Source organism: Myotis brandtii, unplaced genomic scaffold (assembly GCF_000412655.1).
Source record: "Myotis brandtii unplaced genomic scaffold, ASM41265v1 scaffold274, whole genome shotgun sequence".
NCBI classification, from domain to species: Eukaryota; Metazoa; Chordata; class Mammalia; order Chiroptera; family Vespertilionidae; genus Myotis; species Myotis brandtii.
Genome location: NW_005360425.1, coordinates 1,303,483 through 1,324,924, shown reverse-complemented (window position 1 = coordinate 1,324,924; position 21,442 = coordinate 1,303,483). Strand labels below are relative to the sequence as shown.

Genomic DNA, 21,442 nt, shown 5'->3' with positions numbered 1-21,442 from the left:
CACCCTTCAGGGCAAACCAGCCAGCCCCCACCCGTGCACCAGGCCTCTATCCTATATAGTAAAAGGGTAATATGCAAACTGACCCTAACAGCAGAAAGACTGGGAATGACTGGTCACTATGACACACACTAACTGCCAGGGGGCAGACACTCAATGCAGGAGCTGCCCTCTGGTGGTCAGTGCACTCTCAGAGGGGGGAGGTCTGCTCAGCCACAAGTCAGGCTGATGGCTGCCAGTACAGCGGTGGTGGTGGGAGCCTCTCCTGCCTCCTCAGCAGCGCTAAGGATGTCTGACTGCAGCTTAGGTCTGCTCCCCGCTGGCAAATGGACATCCCCTGAGGGCTGCCGGGCCTAAGCCAGAAAGTGGTCACCCCCGAGGGGTCCCAGACTGCGGGAGGGGACAAGCCGGGCTGAGGGAACCCCTCCCCCCGAGTGCATAAATTTTTGTGCACCGGGCCTCTAGTCCTATATAATAAAAGAAACATGTAAATTGACCATCCCTTCGCTACACCCCCAGCCAATCAGGAGTGAATATGCAAATTACCCCAACAAAGATGACGGGTTAATTTGCATACACAGGCGCCAGGCAGAGAGCAGAAGCGGAAGAGCCGGCAGCTTGGGTGGACGTGGCTCCCTCAGTTGCTCCCAGTGCGGGGAGCACCAGGAATTCTGGGAATAATAGTTCTGATGGCAGTCCCAGTACCGGAAGCGGAAGCCCAGAGCGTGGGGAGCACCAGGAATGCTGAGAATCGTAGTTCCGGTGGCAGACGGATCTCCTAGACACTAGAGCAAAGTGAGCCTGGAGCAAGTTACTGTTGCAGTGGGGGATGGAGGGAAAGCAAAGGTGAGCGACATAAATAAAATCAGAGTGTCTAGGAAAAATTAAAGGGAAGATATCCTAAAACTTTCAGGAAATCTCCACCAATGAAACAAAGAAAAAAAAATGCCTCTATTATTCTGTGAGCAACAAACCAAACTGGGTTGGGGGGTCTCAGACAATTCGCTCATATGATTGCAAAGACAGACAGAAACTCCTGGATTGGAGAGGGCTCCCCTGAGGGCTCCCAGATTGGAGAGGGTGCAGGTTGGGCTGAGGGTCCCCACCCCACCCCACCCCCCATGCACGAATCTTTGTGCACCAGGCCCCTAGTATAAGGATAACAAGTATACCAGAAAAAGAAGGAACAGAGAGCCTACTCAAATAATTTAACAGAACCTTTCCAAAGCCTATGGAAAGAACTGAACTTTATAATAGAAGAAGTGAACATAAGACCTAATTATATCAATGCAAAAAGACCTTCTCCAAGACCCATTTTATTCAAACTGTCAAAAATCAGTAACAAAGAATTCCAAGAAAGTCAGGGAGGAAAAAAAGACTATCCTACAAAGGAAACCCCATTATATGATCAGATTCCACAGTGGAACATAACAAGACAGGAGTAATGGAAGGAAATATTCAAAATATTGAAAGAACCATCAGCCAAGGGTAATTTATCTAGCAAGTTAGTCTATAGATATGAACGAGAAATGAAGGCTTTCCCAGACAAAAGCTGAGAATTTATCACCACAAGACCGGCATTACAAGGATTGTTGAAAGTAGCTCTTTTTTTGAAAACAAAAAGACAAAGGTATACAAAACTGAGTAAGATGACTAACAGACAGAAACAGGAAACTTCAGAATATGATATTAAACAGTTATAACAAAGGTTAATGGGGGGCGGTGAAGGGATGCTACTGCAATTTGGTAATACCATAAAAAGGAAGAATTTGTGACCGCAAAATCATAAAAGGGGGGTGGAAACTGACTTGAGTGGGTACAGGTGAATGAAGATAAGACTGAATCAGAAGAACAAGGACTACCATATGTACGAAACATTTTACATAAACCTAATGCTAACCACAAAACAAATATCCAGAGCTGAGATTCCAAACATAAAAAAGAGGAAATAGAGAAAAAAAATATCATAGAAAACCACCAAACTAAAATAGCAGACAGAATCACAAGGGGGGAAAAAGACAGATACAAAAGTAACAAGAAAAGATAAATTATCTATAGTAAGTTTCATACATCAATAATCCCCTAAATGTAAATGAACTAAACTTATCAATCAAAAGGCATAGAATAGTGAGACAAATTAAAAAACAAATCTCAACTATAATGTTGCCTGTGAGAGACTACTACAAAGATAAACATAGGCTCACAGTGAAGGGGTGGAAGATGATATTTCAAGCAAATGGCATCCACAGAAAAGTAGGTGTAGCAGTACTTATATCGAACAAAATACATTTCGAGATAAAGGTAAGAGACAATGATGACTATTTTATAATGATAAAGGGGACAACTCATCAAGAAGAAATAACAAATATATATATGGACCCAACCTGATGAGAGCCCAAAATACATAGAATAATTTACCAGCAGACCTAAAAAAAAAAAATGGTTAAAACTATAATTCTAGCAGGGGACCTTAATACCCCATTGACAGCAATGAGAGATCACCCTGACAAAAAGTCAATAAGAAAATACCCTTAAATGACATAAGACCAAATAGACTTAGCTGATACTCTACAACTTTCCCTCCTAAAATAACACAATACACATTCTGAAGTGCACAAGGATAGACCATATGTTGGGGCACAAAACTAGTCTCAATAAATTTAAGATGAAAATCATACCAAATATTATTTTCTAACTACAATCAACCAGAAGAAGAAAGCCAGAAAAACCTCAAATACCAGGTGTACTGGTTAATAATGCGGATTTTGTAATCAAAGAAAACATGATAATTTCAAGAGAAACATCAAAAGTGCTTTATTCAAAGTAATGTCCATCGCTAGCTACACATTTTCCCCATCTTTCAGGTAATTTGTGGATACCGTCCCAATAGAACTTTTCTTGTTTTGAGGCAAACCATTCAGAGACCCAATTTTCCACTTCTTCATACATTTTGAAAGTGCTGCTCAGAAAGAGCATGTGCCATTGATCGAAACAAGTGGTAATCTGAAGGAGCAAGGTCTGGTGAATACAGCAGGTAGGTTAATACTTCCCAGGCAAGATCTTTTAACGTGTCTTTAATTGGTTTTGAAGTGTGTGATGGTGCGTTATCATGAAGCAAAATTACTTTGCCGTGTCTTCTGGCACATTCTGGTCATTTCATGATCAAAGCGTGGTTCAAGTTTGATTATTTGTTGTCGGTAGCGATCAGTATTAATGGTTTCACCTGGTTTTAGAAACTCATAATACACCACACCTTCCTGATCCCACCAAACACAGAGCATTGTCTTCTTTCCGTAGCGATTTGGCTTTGCAGTCAATGTTGATGACTGACCTGGATCGACCCATGATTTTGTGCATTTGGGATTCTCAAAATAAATCCACTTTTCATCGCCAGTCACAATTCGATGCAAAAAGACTCCCTTTCGTGCTGTTGAAGCAACATTTTACTGACGACTTTTCGGTTTTCCATTTGTGTTTTGTTCAGTTGATGTGGCACCCATGTTCCTTCCTTTAAAATCTTTCCCATTGCTTGTAAACAATCAGAATCTGTTTGCTGAGCAACGTTTAATCTTTCTGCAAGTTGTTTTTGAGTTTGACACACATCTTCACCCAATAATGCTTGTAATTGTTGGCCTTCAAACTTTTCAGTTGACCTGAACGTTCTTTGTCTTTCACATCGAAATCATCACTTTTAACACGTTTAAACCAGCATTCACAAGTATCTTGAGATGGAGCATGTTCACCATAAGCTTCCCGGATTATTCATCAGCACTTTTCTTCAAAATAAAGTAATGAATTATAACTTATTGCAAATGCTCTTTTTATGGCACAAAATTCGACATTTTTAAGCGTAAAAATATCTATGATGTTAAGACCGTCAGCAAATTTGACATATGAAGTTTTGAAGCTTGATGTCAATACAACAAAATAGCATACATATCAAATCGCATATATCTCAACATATGTGTAACTCCATCTATTGAAAAAAACTCCGCATTATTAACCGGTACACCTGGTATGTGGAGATTAAACATGCTACTGAACAACTAACTATTGATTCAAAGAAGAAATAGCATACATATCAAATTGCATATATCTCAACATATGTGTAACTCCATCTATTGAAAAAAACTCCGCATTATTAACCGGTACACCTGGTATGTGGAGATTAAACATGCTACTGAACAACTAACTAATGAAATCAAATCAAATCAAAGAATGAGAAGTTACCACAGACACCACAGAAATGCAAAGGAGTATACAAGAATACTATGAAAGTCTATATGGCACCAAATTTGATAACCTAGAAATAATGGACAAATTCTTAGAAGCATACAACCTTTCTAGACTGAATTATGAGGAACTGTAAAACCTAAATAGACCAATCATTATATTAAGGAAATAGAAAGAGTAATCAAAACCTCTCACAACACGCTGGTGAATTTTACCGAACTTCCTCAACCTCTTCTAGAAATACTCAAGAGGAGAAATACTTCCCAACTCATTTTTCAAGGCCAACATTACCCAGATACTAACATCAGACAATACAATACAAAAAAAAGTTACAGGCCAATATCTCTGATGAACAAGATGCAAAAATCCTAAGTAAAATACTAACAAGTCAAATCAATATATTAAAAGGATCATACATCATGATCAAATGGGGTTCATGCCAAGGATGCAAAGATGATTCATCATCCACAAATCAATGTGATATACCACATTAACAAAATAAAACTCGTGGGGGAGAAACCAAGATGGCGGCATAGGTAAACACCGGAGTTTGCTGCCTCGAACAACCACTTCAAAAATATAATTAAAAGACGGAACGGACATCATCCAGAACCACAGGAATGCGCGGCCCCTTAGGGCAGGGCTGAGAATCAGCCATAGCTGCTTGCTCCGCCCTGTTGATTCTGAGACCCCGCCCCATCCAGGCTGCTGCAAAGCCTTTTGCATATGAATGCCCGGGTCCTTTACAACCTGACAACTACCTAACAAATTGCAGCTGGGCCAGACAGACCCAGAACTTCCAAGAGAAGGCCCAAGGCCCCACAGCAGCTTGCATTGCTTCTCAGCTGGGCCTCATCTGGGCACCCCCAAACCCCCAAAAAAGGAAGGGGAATCTGCATATCTCTTCATAGCTCCTGCTGGGTAACCTCAGGAAGAGGCTTAATTAGCACCTCCTTAGATCCAAGAGCCAGTGTACCCAGTGGTCAGAGTGGGACCACCCAGATTACAACTCCTCAGATTCATAAGGAACACACTCAGGGGGCAGACTCAGTGAGCACCAAAGCCCCACTGAAGCAAGTCTTGCCCCAGAAGGGTGTCTTCAGCACAGAAGTTCTCCCACTGCAGACACAGCTGATTCTCACTGCCAATTGGCCTGGAGGTCAATTCCTCCCAGTGACACCTAAAACAATCAAGGCATAACTACAACAAGACTGTGCACAAAGCCCACAAGGGGGTGCACCAAGAGTGTCCACCTCAGGTAACTGGGGAGGCTGAGCCACTGGGCCCTGTAGGACACCTAGCACACAAAACCACTCTACCAACACAGGGAAGCAGACAAAATGCGAAGACAAAGAAACAGGTCACAAATGACAGAAATGGAGGACAGCAAACGACTGGATATAGAGTTCAAAACCACGGTTCTAAGATTTTTCAAGAATTTTATGGAAACCGCCGATAAATGTATTGAGATCCTTAAGAAATCTAGTGAGACCCTCGATGTTGTGATAAAGGACCAACTAGAAATTAAGCATACACTGACTGAAATAAAGAATATTATACAGACTCCCAACAGCAGACCAGAGGATCGCAAGAATCAAGTCAAAGATTTGAAATACGAAGAAGCAAAAAACACCCAACCGGAAAAGCAAAATGAAAAAAGAATCCAAAAATACGAAGATAGTGTAAGGAGCCTCTGGGACAACTTCAAGCGTACCAACATCAGAATTATAGGGGTACCAGAAGAAGAGAGAGGGCAAGATATTGAAAACCTATTTGAAGAAATAATGACAGAAAACTTCCCCTACTTGGTGAAAGAAATAGACTTCCAAGTCCAGGAAGCGCAGAGAACCCCAAACAAAAGGAATCCAAAGAGGACCACACCAAGACACATCATAATTAAAATGCCAAGAGCAAAAGACAAAGAGAGAATCTTAAAAGCAGCAAGAGAAAAAAAGTCAGTTACCTATAAGGGAGTACCCATACGACTGTCAGCTGATTTCTCAACAGAAACTTTGCAGGCCAGAAGGGAGTGGCAAGAAATATTCAAAGTGATGAATAGCAAGAACCTACAACCAAGATTACTTTATCCAGCAAAGCTATCATTCAGAATTGAAGGTCAGATAAAGAGCTTCACAGATAAGGAAAAGCTAAAGGAGTTCATCACCACCAAACCAGTATTATATGAAATGCTGAAAGGTATCCTTTAAGAAGAGGAAGAAGAAGAAAAAGGTAAAGATACAAATTATGAACAACAAATACACATCTATCAACAAGTGAATCTAAAAATCAAGTGAATAAATAATCTGATGAACAGTATGAACTGGTGAATATAATAGAATCAGGGACACAGTAAGGGAATGGACTGACTATTCTTCGGGGGGGAAAGGGGTGTGGGGGGTGCGGGAAGAGATTGGACAATAATCGTGCACCTATGGATGAGGACAGTGGGTGGGGAGTGAGGGCGGAGGGTGGGGTGGGAACTGGGTGGAGGGGACTTATGGTGGGAAAAAATGAGGAACCAGTGTAATAATCTGAACAATAAAGATTTAATTTTAAAAAAAAAACTAAAAAAACAAAAACAAAACAAAATAAAACTCATATGATCATATTAACAGATGCCAAAAAAAGCATTTGAAAACATACAACATCCATTTATGATAAAAAAAACACTCAATAAAATGGTATAGAAGTAAAGTACCTCAACATAATAAAGGCCATATATGATAGTCTTCTTTTCCATTTTTTCTGATTTTATTACTATTTTCTTCTTTTCCCCCCTGTTGTTCATTCTTTAAATTATTGAATTGAATGATTGCTTTATTCATTCTTAATCTTTGTTCCCTGAAAATGATTTCATGAAAAGGAAACATGATTTTAAATCTAATTTTTCCCTCTCAGTTCTGCTTCAGCTGTGTTCCCAGATTCAGACATAATAATTGTTTCATTCATTAGTCCATTGTAGGTGCTTTCTCATTTCCCTTTTTATCCCAAGGGTTATCCATCCTCCCTTTTACCCAAACTTTTGTTAGTTTTCAGGCTATTTATGAAGTATAGTAACATCCATATTTATAATTTTTTATTAATTCTATCAGTATGTAATCCCCCACCTTTTTTCTTTGTTGCATTAAATCTTTTTTATCAGATACCTCTTAATATTTGTCTAATGTTTTTGCATCACTTTTACCCTTGTTAGATTTTTTTAATTTATCCAGTCTTTTAAATTTTTTACTCATTTATATCAATATCAACTCATGAATTCCTATTTTATTCATTAGTTTGTAATCTGATACACAAATCGTCCAATGGAAACCTCTTCTGGCTGCCTCCTATTTCCTTCTGACACATCCCTACCTTTTTTTTTTCTTTTTAGCATTTACATACTCAAAAGATATTCCAGGATTATCTTTTTCGTTCCCCAGTCTTGGAATCAGTCATTGAGCCCTCATGCCTTAGCTCTTGGTATGCTTATTGCTACCAAGGTAAAATTGTTTCTATACCATGTCAGTGGATAGAATCAAGCAATCCATAATACATACATACATACACACACACACACACACACACACACACTAGTGACCTGGTCAACGGATTCGTGCACATTGAAAGGAAATTAATTAGACGGTGGCCAGTGGGGCAGGACTGGGGGAGATGGGCCAGACACGCCCTGGATCCAACCTCCTGTGGTCCCTCCCCAGCTGGCCACACCTGGGGTGGCACCGCGGCGGAGTAAGTGGGGTCCCTCCAGCAGGTGGGGTCCTTTGGCCTGGCCTGCAGGGACTGGGCCGAAACTGGCTGACATCCCCCGAGGGGTCCTGGAGTGCAAGAGGGCACTCTGCAAAGTTGCTGTCATAAAGGGTGTGCAATGCAAACACAAGTGTGCAGTAAACCAGATTCGGGGCTGACAGTGCCCCAGCAACAACATAATCCATGGCCAAAGGTGGAATCGCGCGGCCCCACAAGTGTCACCCAAGAACCACCGCTGCCAAGTCACTGCAGCTCGGCAGCTCCTGCATTGAGCATTTGCCCCCTGTTGGTCAGTGCATGTCATACCTACCAGCCAGTAAGACAAATGGTCACTTAGCCTTTTATATATATAGATACTCATATCACTATAAACAACTATATCTATCTGTCTATCTAAACCTATGAGTTCATACCAACTCTTCCAATTTCATTCAATATCTCAGGGTTCTTCCTAACCTTCTCCCTTTCCACGTTCATTAATCCTTTCTCAAACAGTGAGAGAGCTCCCATTATGCTCGATATATGTACTTATTTCTTAATTGTTTAACTTATTTGCACAATGTAATCAGTCTCCTAACCATTCCAGCCACTCACTGCCTCATTTGCTCTGATGCTGCGCTGCTTCACTGTGGCACCTCTCACCATCGGGCTTCCATGGGCTCCAGGCACACACCAATTCCTCCATGCTTTTACTTCCTCAAACACTAATGTCTCTATGCAGAGAAGGGCAAGTAAATAAAGATGGGAAAACAAGGGTGAGAATCTGTCTTCAGTTAAATTTAAGATGTTTACATTCACTGTAATTTAGAACTTATTTCTGCTATTATTTCACAATTTCTACTTACTGTACTCCCCTCCCCACGTCCCTACTGCTTTCCACTAAGTAGCAATGGACAATTTTCTTCTAACTGTTTAAAAGGTAACACATTCTACTTTTTTATATAGCTGAGTTGTATTTCATTGTATATATGTATCACAGCTTTAATTATACATTGAAAGACAATTAGGTTGTTTCCATATCTTGGCTATGGTGAATAATGCTGCAGTGAATACAGGGGTACATATATCTTTACTTAACATCTGAAAGCCAGGCATAAATGATAAGTTATTATTATTCCACTTTGTGAGAAAAACTGAGGCACAGGGAGATTAAATAATTTATAAGCTATACAACCAATAAGTGAAAAGACTAGCATCCAAAACCTTGGATCTTCCATTCTGTAACAATACCTCTTCTATTTTTTCAATGATAGTAACATATGATGATGATAGACAAGAGGAATTGGGGGTATTATTGCTTAATTCTTTCCTAAAATTTCAACTCAGTACCACAGGGAACCTTTCCAACATGGAAAATTAAAGTCTGAATTTAACAGAAAACTGGGATTCATTAGCAAAAATTCATTTTACTTTAGACTTTTTAGAAAAGTTCTACTTTACAAAATTAGGAATGCCACAAGGGCAGTTTGATAGAAAGTTTATATGGAATTGAAGGTATACTTGTACAGCATAAAGATAGCTCTAAAATCTAAGAAAAATACCATTTAGCCCCACATTCCCAAATTAAATACGTAAATATTCTTAAAAGTTGACATATTCTTTATTCTAATCCCACAATTTCAAAATTGTATGAGCTGAATGGATGCAAGCTTTGTAAATCTCAAAAAAGTTTGCCTGAAATGAAATATATACAATATACCTGATATTTCTAGCTTTTAGGGTTTTGAATATAAGTTAATAAATTAACTAAAAATGGGAACAAGTCTTTTGATGCAAGAAAGAAAACAACCGAAAAGACTGTAATGAAACAATATGTTTACTGGACGGAGTAAATACCAAATAATTTATTTTATGAAAACTGCTTTCTTTGTTATATACCATCTGTTGGTCATACCAATATGGTCAAACAGAAAAAAATATTTAAATTTATTTCAAGAAAATTATAAAGAAAAAGAATAACTCACCCATCAAATACAAATATACTATTTTATTCTAAGGGAATATTTCTGTAGTTTCTGCAAGGGGAAAACCCAAAAGTGGTTAAAAAAAAGAACAGAAAGGATAACTTAGTTGTTTCTCTGTGTTTGATTTTTTTTTTTCCTCTCCTGGAAAAAAATGTAATTTTACATAATTTTAATAAATTTTTAAAAGCAAATAATTGGACACGTATCACAGCTATGCTTATGAGGAATGACCAATATTTTCTTGTATGAATTAATTTAGGGTCTGAACAACTCTGTGATTTAATATGCAATTTAAATCCCAATATAGTCATTTACGTGGGGTATTGGCTGTTCTCAGTTAAAAAATACAGATTTCTTTTTCCTCTCTGGTGTTTTATAACAATTTCTCTACTGTGCCAAGAATATTTGTTTTTCATACAACAATAGAAAGGGAAATGTTAGTGTTTATACAAAACAGAAAATGAATATATTGGGGACTATTACACCTGAAGTTTCTGGACAGTTTATTGGCAGACTTATGAGACAATTCAATTGTTTTTTCCTCCATATTAAACAAGGTCTGGAAGTAAGAAGTTTTCCAATCAGAGATGACAAACACAGATGGAATTAAATCATACAGAACTGGGGCGGATTTACTTCTTTACACAGTTCTCATAACAAAAATGAAATTTGTCACAGGCCGAGGGACAGAACCATCAAGTACACAATGTCAAAAGGCCTAGTTTTAAATTTTTATTGTAGTTAAATGACTTTCATTTACTTATTTAAAAATACAAACAAACCTGCCACTCCCACCTAAAAAATGGGACATATTTAAACTTATTTCAAGGTTAAAATTTCTGAGAGACTTTGGACTTCTCTCATTTCTATTAGGGTTAAGTTAATCTCTGCTAAAGTTTTGTGATTAGCCAACATCATAAAAGCTTTGATTCAAAATTTTGTGGGGAAGAAACTGAGAATGGAGATGAGGGAGATGGATCGATAGGTCAAACACACTATGACTTGCAATCCTCAGAAAACCACTAAAACAGCTAGAGTTTGGAATAATGCTATAAGAAGACCTGCTTATGACTATGAAAGACAGTCAGTGTCTTTGCATCCTAGCCCCATTTTCAAGTTCCTTAGGACAACAAGGTCATCTTCCAAATGCTTTGTATAGGAACACACTAAGATCTTTTCTATCATAATTCCGATAGCTAAATAATACTGTGTCTTTGTGGAATCATCCACAGGTTTGCCAGTTAGGAGAGAGACTATCCTTTTTGAAATGACACAGGCCTCCAGAAACTGGTGCTAAAGACAAAATAAGAGGAATTATTTAGAAAATAGGAAGATAAAACAATGAAAGGAAAGCTGCCATTTGGGGATAAAATGAAAACAAAAGGATAACCCCCATTTCTGTGCACCACAGCTCATGCCATGAGACAGCAGCAATAAAGGCTGACACCCAGAGAAGTGGGCATTTTAGTGGGTTTTCTAGAAACATTTCAAGACACCCGGGGTCTAATGGCTCCACAGTACTTCTCTGTGTGTAACTGGACTGCAGAGTTTCAACCTCTTTACCTTAATTTACCCACATCGACCCACAGCTGAGACGGCTAGACCCAGGAAGTAAAAGGACACAGTATTCTGGGAACAGCAGGGAAGGCCTTGCTTCCTGATGCGAGGGCCAACGGCAAAGCACAGAGGCTTCGATCCTTCACAGAAATGGCTTGGCAGTGAAAATCAAAATCAAGACCCCTTCACTCTCTACCTTATAATAAAAGTTCAGTATTTTTATTGGGTCTTCAAGTCTGGGTCCCACGGTCCTCATCTGATGTCACTCTTAGCTCTGTACTATTGCTCCCCTGACTTTGACATAGGGCTCCTCCAAGTAGCCTATTGCAGCCAAGGTTTCACTCCAAAGTTACCTCTCTAAGGTCTAAGGTTACTATGGTAGAGTTTTATAGAACTGTTTTCCTTAAAAATATTCCACAATTTGTTATTCCCAAACAAAATAAGACTATGCACCACTCAGAGAAATTGGTTAGTCATTCTGAAGATGTCTAAGAACTATGTCACTGCCAAAGAACAACATTTCTCAGTTCACATTCTTTCCTTCAATTTTCATTTGTACATCCACACTGTGGTTCACGAGTTATCTATTTTCCATTATGTTATAATCAAGTCAAGGGGACTTGGACTTATACATCGTTTTCCAAAGCTTGGATGCATTCACAGTTTGGTGCATACCAATGTGTATGAAAATTGGAACCCCACTTCTGCTTTAATCTGACAATTCAACATCAGAGTCTTCAGATTTGGCTTTGGCAAGTTCTTCGTGTACCTCCCTCACCATGAGAATACGTGTTAACATGGTGTCCAGGGTCCCAGGGTCTATCGGGAATGTGGAGTACCACATGGGGCTATTCGGGACACAGGAACGCTCGGGTTGAAGGTAAAACACATCATTCCTCTGCTTCACACTTTCAGAACTATCCACAGGGAAAAGAGAAAAAAGAAAGAAAATTGGGGATCAGAGAGCAGAGGTCATACATAACTACTCTTTAATGTAATGGCTCTCAACTTTGCTCTGCTGTGACTTATGTCACAGATCAGCAACATACCCACAGTTTATAAACACTTCCCCCCAGGAGCAACCTGTAACTCCACATCTTTTCTCCCACACTCAATAGATCATTTTTGTTTTGGAAGTGAGCCTAATGTTAGTAGAAGTCACAGTGTAAACCCTTCACAAACTTTAGTACTTATAACATTTTTAGGAGCAATAAATTTAACTCACATGTGACACTATGCTGAGAACCACATTTCCTCAGCACCCACTATCCTGGAATGAACCCTATGAGCACTCAATACACATATCAAAGGGCAAATACAGTCATCGTATTTCTTTGAAAGAAAAGTGCGTTGGTGTGATCTTACAACTCTAAAGTCATAAAGTTTCTGTAAGAAAAAGACCACTCAAAAATTTTCAAGACCTTAAAAACAAATTGTTTTTGTATTTATAGTTTTAGCAGTTTAAAAGCTCCTCTAAATATCTTTTCTATATAAATAATAAAATCAAAGTTTAGATATCACATAAATGTTGAGTAACAGTTGTAAAGATCAAACGATGGCAGGGATTCTTATTCTTGCTTTTGAAGAGGTTTTTGGGAAAAAGATTATAAAGATAATGCATTTTGTTTCTTGGTTCAAAATCCAGGCAGATACAAGAATGGGGAAATAATGAAATAGGAGGTAAATCCATCTTTAGACTTGGACTTTAATCACAGGCGAGCTACATTTCTGATATTCAAGCATCTGAAATCCAGAATATGTTAACTCCTTTTTGAAGAGTACTATATCTAGTTCAGGGGAAGAGCACTTACCATTTTGACAGGTAAAACTCATAAAGTCTGACAGGGCATCTTAGTGGATTGTCTGTATTCTCTGCCATTTCTACACCCACTGGAACCTCGTCATCTTCATTTCGTTTCCTCTTGCCAACAGTTAGTTTATCTTGAGGCAGGAAATAATAAAAAGATTATATTTTTCAAGTATCAAGACACCCAACAAGCTTTGCTTCCAGTCAAAACTGTCACTCCCTCCCCTTTCCTTTCCCTTACTCATTCAACAAATATTTACTGAGCACTTATGGAGGTACTTGATATAATTTTAAGTGCAGGGTTAATAGCACTGAACAAAACAAAGTCCCTGTCCTGTAAAAGTTATGTTCCCCTGCTCACCAAAGTAGGGCGAACATGGTGAAAAGCACAGTGCAGGAGAATATGTCTCACTTCCGAGCCTGACTTGAAGAGATTTTAATAGGCACAGGGTTCTTAAGGGTTTCAGGTGCTCTTCTCCTACGGCAGACATTAAGATGGAAGTTTTCACCTCTTTATCTAAAAATATTTATACTCTCCTGGCCGGGTGGCCCAGTTGATTGGAGCATCACCCCACACACCGAAAGCTGTGGGTTAGATTCCCAGTCATGGCACATACCTAGGTTGTGGGTTCCATCCCTGGTGGAGGTGCATACTGGAAGGAGGCAACTTGATCGATGTTACTCTCTCACATTGATGTTTCTCTCCCCCCGCCCCTCTCTTTCTCAAATCAATAAAAACATGCCCTCAAGTGAGGATTAAAATAAATAAATAAGTAAGTAAGTAAGTAAGTAAGTAAATAAACAAATAAAGTATTTCCACAATGGGGCATCAGTGCCCTTTGGGCATTTGTTCAAGTTTCTTTTATTTGTCATAGTATTATGAGAAATGGAACCTTCGTTGGGAAAAGAAATTCTCAATAAAGTGAGCATTTGCTGAGAAAAGAGCAAATCCTTTTCCCCTAACAGAATACTGCAGAGGCCAAGGGTGAAGACAAGGCAAGTGGGCTCTTTCTTTTACCCTTTCCCACTCAATCTTCAAGGGAATAACAGGTGGACCTGAGAACCTGAGGAAAAAGGCTTTCTTTTTCTTTTCTTATAGTTGCTCTTACCAGCACACAACTTCCCCCAGCTTCCTGCATTAATTATTATTTAAACAACAATTCACCCCAGTTTTCTACTTAGAGGCTACCTACATAAGGAAGACTTTTGTTAGTTTTTCATTCAGAAAAGCTGAACTTATTACAAATCTTATTAGGCACCCAAGATCAGAAAATAGGAAAATTTTACCTGACTGTCTCTCCTCCCCAATTAATATCAATTAAGAACACAGCCGAAACCGGTTTGGCTCAGTGGATAGAGCGTCGGCCTGCGGACTGAAGGGTCCCGGGTTCGATACCGGTCAAGGGCATGTACCTGGGTTGCGGGCACATCCCCAGTGGGAGATGTGCAGGAGGCAGCTGATCGATGTTTCTCTCTCATCGATGTTTCTAACTCTCTATCTCTCTCCCTTCCTCTCTGTAAAAAATCAATAAAAATATATTAAAAAAAAAACACAAAGTGGGCCATATATGAACAAATAGAAGGAAATAGGACAGACACATGGTGAACAAGCAAATAAATCTTAGTATTTTCTAAAGTAAAGGAGAAAAAAGTTAACATAAAGATGAACATCAGAATTATTCTTTAAGATTTTACTTTCAGTAATTTTACATTTTCACATTCAAAATATGTATTTCACTCTTATCCCAAGAAAGTAACAACTGGATTTTTGGAATTTTAGAACTTACAACTTTGGTCAAAATAAATTTAATTTCCAGTTTCATAATAATAATGTTGATTTTTTAATCTTTAAGACAAACTATTATTTAATAGGCTACTACTGGAATGAAAAACCATAACTCTTCTAATAAAATTGTCATCGCTGCTATTATTCTACTGTGTATAAAAGCAGTAGACTCTAGGCCAGCTTTCAAGTTTCTTTAAAATTTGACATCTTATTGTCAACTAAAAAGAGGTGCTCTGGTCAATAAAAAGATTTAGAAACAGGAGATTTAAAAGTTAAACAGATTCCTTGAACTAGCAATTGACCCATCTTGTTGCCCCTAAATCAGCTATATATTTAAATTCCCTGAGAGGTTTTAAAATGAGGATTATTTGGGCTCTACCAATGATACCAGAATTTCTAACTTAAAGGCCAATGAAAGTAAGCGATTCCTCTCATTCTGAGAAAAAGCCTTGAACCTAACCGTGACATAAAGCATTTAAATGTTAAACAAAAGCTACACAATTACCCCTCTGCAATGAGTTTCTATTTGAATACTGAGACTTCAATAGAAATCTTCCAAACTCCACCACACACCTGGTTCTGACTCTGGCTTCTGTAAAGGCGGAAAGAATCTCAGATATGTCATCTTGGTACTGTACTTCAAAATTCTGGTCCGTCTCATCACATGGGCAAAGGAAAGCTTCAAGTGCTCAGTAACATTCTTTAGTTGAAAGTATTTGGTATTGAAGAAAAGAAGGGTGTTCAAGAGGACAATTGGTGAATAAGCGCCCAGCTGTTTGCACTCCCACAAATGTTCTTCTTCAATGCGAGAGAACATGTAACCTGGACCGAAGAAAGGGGTGGGGGGGAGAAACAGCATTGAGCTCCTGATAAATAAGACTAGTTTCTCAAATTCTCAGACAAGACATGGGGGCAGGGGAGGGGGACTGACTGTTCCTCTCCTTCCCCCTCTTCCTTATACAGAAAAACAGGGAAGGCACTACAAGCAAAAAGTCAGATGATTGCACACTGAGCATCCTCCTGAAACAGCTTTAATCTACTGCTACTGTAGACCAGGGGCTGGCAAACTTTTTCTGTAAAGAACCAGGCAGTAAATATTTTAAGCATTTTAGGCCATATAGGCTCTGAACAACTTTGTTGTTGTAGAAGATAAGGAGCTGCGGACAAAACATATAGATATGGCTATAATATACCATAAAGTTTATTTATAGACACAAATTTGAGTTTCATATAATTTTCACATGCCTCACAATATTATTATTCCTTGGAGTCCCCCTGCCCCAAAACCATTTAAAATGTAAAAACCATTTTTAGCTGATGGACCACATCCAGAAACAGGCAGCAGGCCAGATCTGGCCCATGGGCCACAGATTGCAGACTCCTGTTCCAGTTCAATACACTTCCTGTTAACTCGTTTAATTTTATTTAGGTAAGATTATAAGAAGGCAGATAGTGCCCCCACTTCTTCCCACCCCCTCTTATTTTACTCTTGATTTTAGCCAAAAGGCCAAGAAGTGATCCTCCTCTTAAATTTATATTGAGTGATAAAGTTATGATGACTTATTTGAGATTTTTCTTGAAAAGCAGAGGTCTTGCAGAATAACTAAAATAAATATACCTTTAAAGGCACCTTCCCCAGGATACCCCTTAAGTGCAGACCTTTCCCCATGTTCTCTACCCAACCTCTCTGTTGCTGATTCTGCATTCTATTTTAGAAGACTGACTATCCACAAACATGAATTATTACTCCCATATATCTATGTCCCTAAGCCTCCTCTTTGAATGCTAAATGCATCAAACCATGATGCTGCTCTTCAAAAGCACTCTGTAACCCAACAGAAAGGGAGACAAATTCCAGAGCATCACATTCAACTCTCGATTCCCAGCCAAGGAGCCTAAGACCAGGCGTGAATTAAGGGTTTGTCCAATGACCTATGGTCAAAGCAATTTGAAGATGAAGATTTAAGTCTCAATAACCAGTTTAGGGTACTTTATAAACAATTAAAGAAGGTCCACTGCTAACAGGTAGAGTCTGGAAGTAGAATATGTGGCAGTTACTACTACAGCATGCAACAATACCAGCATTACCAGAACAAAAACAGTTTCTACAACTGTAAATGGAACCTCCAGTAATTTTTTAAAATTTTTCAACAGTTAGTATGTATACACACACTGTTTGGAAGCTATAGTTTTACTAAAATTCTATATAATAAAAGGCTAATATGCAAATCGACCAAACGGAGGTACGACCGGTGGCTATGACGCGCACTGACCACCAGGGGGAAGATGCACAATGCAGGAGCTGCCCCCTGGTGGTCAATGCACTTCCAAAGGGGGAGCACCACTCAGCCAGAAACCGAGCTCATGGCTGGTGAGCGCAGCGGCAGTGGTGGGAGCCTCTCGGACCTCTGCGGCAGTGCTAAGGATGTACAACTGACGGCTTAGACCTACTGACTGAGCGGGCCTAAGCCGGCAGTCAGACATCCCCCGAGGGCACCCAGACTGCGAGAGGGTGCAGGCCAGGCTGAGGGATCCCCGCCCACCTGCCCCCCCAAGTGCATGAATTTCGTGCAATGGGCCTCTAGTAATCAATAATAAAACCAAGACTTTCTCCTCAGGAGTCCAAATACATTACAAATCAGGACAGAAATAGAAAATGAACAATTTATAAAAAGATAATCTTACAACTTAAGCAATTTAAGGAAGTGTACCATGAAAAAAATCAAAATAAAAAATAATCATCCTACCATTAGGAAGTATTGTAGGTTCCCATATTTTCAAGAGTTTGGTAAGTTCAATCATAAATCTGGAATAGGGCTCTGTAAAAATGTTATCTATTCTACCATTTTCAAACAGGTACTAAAAGAGAAAAAAAGTGAAAACACATGTTGATACAAAGAAAAGACTTTTTTAAAGATTATTTTAAGTAAAACTTATGTTATTAACCAATGTCACCGCAATAAAATTTTTTAATATTAACATTTTTTTAAAAATTATTTTAAAGAACATAGGTTACTCTTTAGCTTTACCCTTACAAAATTATTAACCATTTTAAGGATATATGTTAAAATACCAGGATTCCAGCTAAAGGCCCTTTCACATGGACTGACATCTTCTCGAACACTGAGCTCGCAAGGTAAAGTTTTCTATTTGCTTTGTAAAACCCGGAGTATACAGAAAAATTCTAATAAATAAGTACCTTTACTCAGTTAATGAAACTGATGTATTAAAAATTGGTCCTAATTTGTATTTCCCAAATCATTTTTCTAACTCACAGTAGGATCTGCAGGTGTGCTCTCATTTGTTTTTGTTTGTCAGCCTAGCTATAGCCTAGATCAGTGGCCGGCAAACTCATTAGTCAACAGAGCCAAATATCAACAGTACAACGATTGAAATTTCTTTTGAGAGCCAAATTTTTTAAACTTAAATTATATAGGTAGGTACATTGTTATTAACTTAATTAGGGTACTCCTAAGGCTTAGGAAGAGCCACGCTCAAGGGGCAGTTTGCTGACCACGGGCCTAGATCACTTCCTGAAATAATACAGTTAGCTAGTGTCAGGTGACCTGAGGATGCCCAAATTCAAAAACTATTTGGAGCCTTCTAATCACAGTTCTTAACTCTTTGCCCCACAACAATAGCCTTCAAAAAGTTCAAGTCTAAATGTAGGTAAAACTGCTAATTATAACCATCAAGAACCATATCACAGGATGGGAAACAAGCAACAGCTTGGGTAAAGTATTGTTAAAAAAACATTTTGAGGGTGCAGATCAGATCAGATAAAATCACTCAGGGAAATAAACTTGCATTCACAGAGTAACAAAAGGTAGCTTTTAATTATATGCTAAAAAAAATTTTGTGTTTTTAAGATTTGGTATTTTAAATTTATTTTGAAAAGATGCTTGATATTATTAGTCATTAGGGAAATGCAAATCAAAACCTTAATAAGATACCACCTCATATCTACCAGATGGATATTTAGAAAACAAACAAACAAAAATTAGGTGTTGGCAAGGAAGCAGAGATAATGGAGCTCTCATACATTGCTGTTGGGAACATACAATGGTACAGCCATTGTGGAAAATGGTTTGTTAGTTTCTGAACAAGCTAATCATAGAGATACCATATGATCCTGCAACACCACTCCTAGGCATATACCCCAAAGATTTGAAATAGATGTTCAAACAAAAACTTGTACATAAATATTCATAGCAACACTCACTATTCATAATAGCCAAAAGGTGGAAACAACTCAAAGGTCCATCAACAGATGAATGGATAAGCAAAATGTGGTATATCCAACGATGGAATAATATTTGGCCATAAAAAGGAATGAAATACTGATTCATGCTACAACACTGATAAACCTTGGAAACACTATATTGAGTGAAAGAAGCCAGGCACAATTTTACTTACATTAAATACTCAGAATAGGCAAATCCATGTAGAAAATAGATTTATGGTTGTCAGAGACAGGATGGAAGAGGAAATGAGCAGTAACTGCTTAATGGGTAGAGGGTTTCCATATAGGGTGACAAAGTTATAGAACTAGATAGTGGTGATGGCTTCACAACATGAATGTACGTACTTAATGCTACTGAATTACACATTTTTATGTTTTGTGTATTTTCCCATAATATAAATATGGTACTACACAGTTTGGCAAGTTACTTTTACTCCTTAAAATGTATGCCTGTAAGAGTTTTCCACGTCAATATCTCTAGAAGCAACTCAATCCTTTTTTTGTTGTATAATATTCAATAGTATAGACATACTGATTTAAACATTCTTTTGATGAACATCTAGGGGATTTCCATTTTTTTCTGTTATAAACAATGTTATAATGGAAATGCTAGTATATGCATGTACATGCCTCTCTTTGGGGAGAGGTAATGATCAATGGGTTTGCTAGACTGAAGAATCTATATGACTTTAAGACTTAATAACCACTGTTAACTTGCCCTCTGAAAAGGTCTCCACCACTGCACATATCTTCAGTAACACTTGTATTATCAAGTTTCTCAATCTTTCACATTTTTTATCCATCTGAGAGAAGAAAAAATTTCCCTGATTACAGTTAAACACCTTTTTACATTAGAGATGCAGTCCAACATGGTGTTCATAACAAGACTCTGAAGCTGAACTACCTGGGTTCACATCTGGCCCCACCATTTACTACTTTTGAGGCCTTAGGCAAGTGCCTGAAGAAACAGTTCTTAAACTTCATAGGGCCACACTAATACTTAAGTGAATTAATATATGAAATGGACTTATATTAATACATAGTATGCATAGTACATGATTGTTAGGTGTTCATGGTACATTCTATTAGCAATCTGTTGTTTTTCTTCTACTACTTGCCTATTTGTTTCTTTTGCAATTATCACCTTCCCAGCTAATGTCAACAGTGGTGGTCCAGGTTAACATTATAGTTTTTTTATGTATTTTCAAAATTCTTCACAATTAGCATGATTATTTTCATAATCCAAATAAAGAGAAAGCACATTTGAGATGTCAACATAAGTACCCTTTTAGAATTTCTAACTGTTAAGGAAAGCTTCTTTCTTGTCAAAATAAATAAAAGTTACATGATATTTACTTCCTATAACAATTAATCTGACAATCTGCTAACTTATGGCCTCTTTTTAATAGTATTATTATATGAAGTCATTTATTAATATCAACAAATAAGAGTTGATAAACATACCAGAAAAAATTTTCATAGCTTTAGTATTTGTCTCATAAATTAGAGTATTTCATATACAGCAGAAGTATAGCTGAAATGTAAAGAACTCAAATGTTTTTGACTGAAATAATGACAATGATCATGTGTTCTGATGATTATATTCAAATTATTAGAATATTATTACCTGCCTCAAAACATGTTATTTCTTGACATATGCAGTGGTAAAATTATAAAGTGTTCTTTAGATCCAAAATATAAATGCCACAAGTATAGGAAGTGTGCTAAGAATCTTCACTATTTTTACCTAAGCAAAATGCATAAAGGGCACATCCTTGTGCTTAATAAAATTGGTTGAAGAATATATAAAAGTCCTCTCATAAGGTAATTTTTTATCATTTACAGTGTAGAAACTGGATTAAATTACAGTAACCAGGTTGTCATTTTAATTCTGTGGAAAAATAAATGCTGCTTGCATGATTAACTACCCATCAAAATGTTATTCATCAGAAATCCTATATAATAAAGAGGTAATATGCAAATCAACCCTCACGCCTTCACAAGATGGCTGCCTACTACCAGGCTGGCAGGGGGGTTAGTGAGGGACGACCAAACAACTGAACAAGCAGGCTGCGTGGGGCGACCAGGCCGGCAGGGGGGTTAGTGAGGGA

General features: G+C 38.1%; 1 protein-coding gene across 7 annotated transcripts in view; it reads right to left on the bottom strand.

Annotated features, from left to right (window-relative positions):
* Positions 1–9,772: 9,772 nt before the first annotated feature.
* ZMYM4 (zinc finger, MYM-type 4) overlaps positions 9,773–21,442 on the bottom strand; it is a 99,997-nt gene continuing 88,327 nt past the window's right edge. For all 7 annotated transcript variants that reach the window (XM_014541516.1, XM_014541513.1, XM_005868563.2 and 4 more), the window contains 4 exons: positions 17,836–17,947; positions 15,662–15,910; positions 13,307–13,436; positions 9,773–12,412 (listed from right to left, as the gene is read on the bottom strand). In XM_014541516.1, coding sequence (XP_014397002.1) covers positions 12,205–12,412; positions 13,307–13,436; positions 15,662–15,910; positions 17,836–17,947 — 699 coding nt within the window. In that variant the 3' untranslated portion in view covers positions 9,773–12,204. The remainder of the gene's footprint in view (positions 12,413–13,306; positions 13,437–15,661; positions 15,911–17,835; positions 17,948–21,442) is intronic.